Raw genomic sequence first — 2417 nt, 5'->3', positions numbered from 1 at the left:
AATAAATATTGTCCGGAAAGTTCGTGCCGTTTTTTGGTGGGTGACGTTAGGACAGGTCTGAATATATCAGAACGATATCAGAACGGACGGAATATTCAAATTGCCTGAAAGATGGAAAAAGGTTGTAGATCAAAATGGCACCTATATAACTTAATAAATTTATACTAAAATTTAAATATTCTGCGTTCCAATTTTCCTTCGAAAACGAACTTTCCAGACAACCCAATAGTAAATTGTTACCAAAAACCAGATTAGCTCCAAACCAAACGTACCAAACCACCCCCGACAACTCTATCTTTAATTTGCCCCAGCTCCCTATCGCTACTCCCCCCGCAAATTCCGTCAAATTCCCGCAAAGACTCGCTAAAAGCAGCGATGGGCAAAACCCTAGGTTTCGAATAAATCTGAAGTTTGCTGATATGTTTGTCTTGTTTCCTCTTTTGAACATTTTCCAGAGAAAGAAACGAGACAAACACATCGGCAAACTTCAGATTTATTCGAAGCCTACGGATTTGCCCATCTCTCCCTAAAAGTCTCAAATTCCTCCCGATCTACAAATCCAGTCCGAACCTCCAATAGAGTCCCGGTCTGCGCGGCAGTGGTCTCGCAGGGAACTCGTGTCAGGGCACCTCGGTGTTCAAAGCTCCCTCCGAGCCCATCCGCGCGACATCGTGCTTAATCATACCTCCCTGTCCATCCATGAGAACGTTGTTGTTGGTCTCCGGGTGCTGATTAGCCAGATGCTTCCTGAGCGCCGCCTGTCTGGTGAACTTCGCGTCGCACCTGGTGCAGGGTATCTCGATGGCGTTCGCTGAAGACGAGTGCTCGCCGTTGGTCAGCCTGGGCTTGTGCCAGCGGCGATGGGAGGCGAGGTTCGCGGGGCAGGAGAACCTCTTGTCGCACTCGGGACACCTGTACTCGACGTGGGCTATCCGGCTGCACCTGTGCTGGGCCAGCTGGAACGCGTCCTCGTGGAGCTGCCTGCAGAGCTTGCACTGATAAGGTCCGAGCCTGTTCTCGATTTTAGCGAGCTCTGCGCGCGCCTCCTCGGTGACTTCAACGATGTTGAAAGCCGGATCGATGTCTCCGGTGACCACAGCCTCGTCGGGGCCTAGAATCACGGTTCCCGAGACGGGGCTGCTGGTGTCCTCGTCAAACTTTAGTCTTCTGGCGTGCTTCTTCTTTGGTCTTTGGAGGAGTTTGTCACTGGAGCCAGCTCTGAGTCCGTTGGCGAGGGTGGCGTTGCTGGAGGTCACTGGACTCGCGTCTTCCTCTCGGATCTTCCTTCTGGGGCACTGAGGAGGCGAGGGAGTGCTGGGCGGTGTCATGGGAGCGTGCATGCTCTGAAGGTGATGCTGAGGAGTCAGGAGGAGCTGATGATGGTAGTTTTCAGGACTAACCAGTGCCAGTTTCTGGCTGTGAGTGTACCCGGTGGAGGCGAACGGGACCAGACGAGTGCCCTCGTCCAGGACACAGAGCTTCTCCGGGGAGTCCTGAAGCTGAAGAGCGTCGTTCTTGGCGAGCAGTTGTTCGTAACTAGAGTGACTGTGCACTGATGAGCTTCGAGGGACGGAGTCGAACTCGTCCACCACCAGAGACCCAGCTTCCTCGGTATTTCTGACGTAAGTAAGGTTCTCGGAGTCATTATTTATCTCTTCTAGGTTCCTGTGACTCTTCTTGGGCTCCGGTCGAGGTTGCTCCTCGACCTTCGGCGTGGTCGGCGTCGGAGGAGGCTTCAGAGATAGATCCAGAGGGCACGGAGTCGACGACTTGGACACGTCCCACGTCTGCAGGACGTGATGGTCGGACACCCTGGGGTAGGTCGAGGTACTCTCCATGGGGATATGCCAGCTAGGGCTCCCGTAGGGGTACTGGAGAACCTCGTCGCCATAGTAGCCCAGGTAGTTCAGTCCAGGAGCTAGGAACGCTCGTGGCAGGGAACTGTGCAACATGATCACCTTCTTACTGCTTCTCTCACTGGAAGTCTCTTCAAACAGACCATGCGTTCTAAATATTCATGGTTTCCCGTTTGATTTCCAGAACTATTCTTGTAGAAAAACAGAATCTTGTTGAATGTCACACGCACAATTGATAACCTGACGTGTATTCGTTTCCGTTGTTACAGCGATTCGAACGAGTGCTGTCACCGAGTCACCTTGGACGGCATTCGAGGCTCGTTAGGAGAGGCTGCGCACTACCTCCTTCCTCGACGGCTGAGCGCCGTTTGACAGAAGAGGCCTGCGGCGCGGCTCAAGTGTCTCGCGAGCGCTGCGACGAGGACGCTCCGCCCGGGAGCTGTCGTCGAGCTCGCGTGTCATTGGTCGAGCGTCGCCCGGCCTCCGCGCCCCACCACTGCCGCACGGCTTCCCCCTCTCTTGGGGAAGTTTGGCGCGTGCTCGTGGATAAACGCTCGACGC

At 54.1% G+C, this 2417-nt stretch overlaps 1 protein-coding gene across 1 annotated transcript; it reads right to left on the bottom strand.

Annotated features, from left to right (window-relative positions):
* Window positions 1–620: 620 nt before the first annotated feature.
* On the bottom strand, window positions 621–1952 carry LOC128880036 (adult enhancer factor 1-like). Its single transcript, XM_054129673.1, has one exon. It carries the CDS (start codon window positions 1950–1952, stop codon window positions 621–623), a length of 1332 nt encoding a protein of 443 aa, XP_053985648.1.
* Window positions 1953–2417: the final 465 nt, after the last annotated feature.

Source organism: Hylaeus volcanicus, chromosome 7 (genome assembly GCF_026283585.1).
Source record: "Hylaeus volcanicus isolate JK05 chromosome 7, UHH_iyHylVolc1.0_haploid, whole genome shotgun sequence".
Lineage (NCBI taxonomy): Eukaryota > Metazoa > Arthropoda > Insecta > Hymenoptera > Colletidae > Hylaeus > Hylaeus volcanicus.
This window is presented reverse-complemented; position numbering and strand designations above follow the sequence as displayed.

Excerpts from the sequence above, each read along its gene's own strand:
- LOC128880036 (XM_054129673.1), bottom strand. The coding sequence starts at position 1,952 with ATGTTGCACAGTTCCCTGCCACGAGCGTTCCTAGCTCCTGGACTGAAC.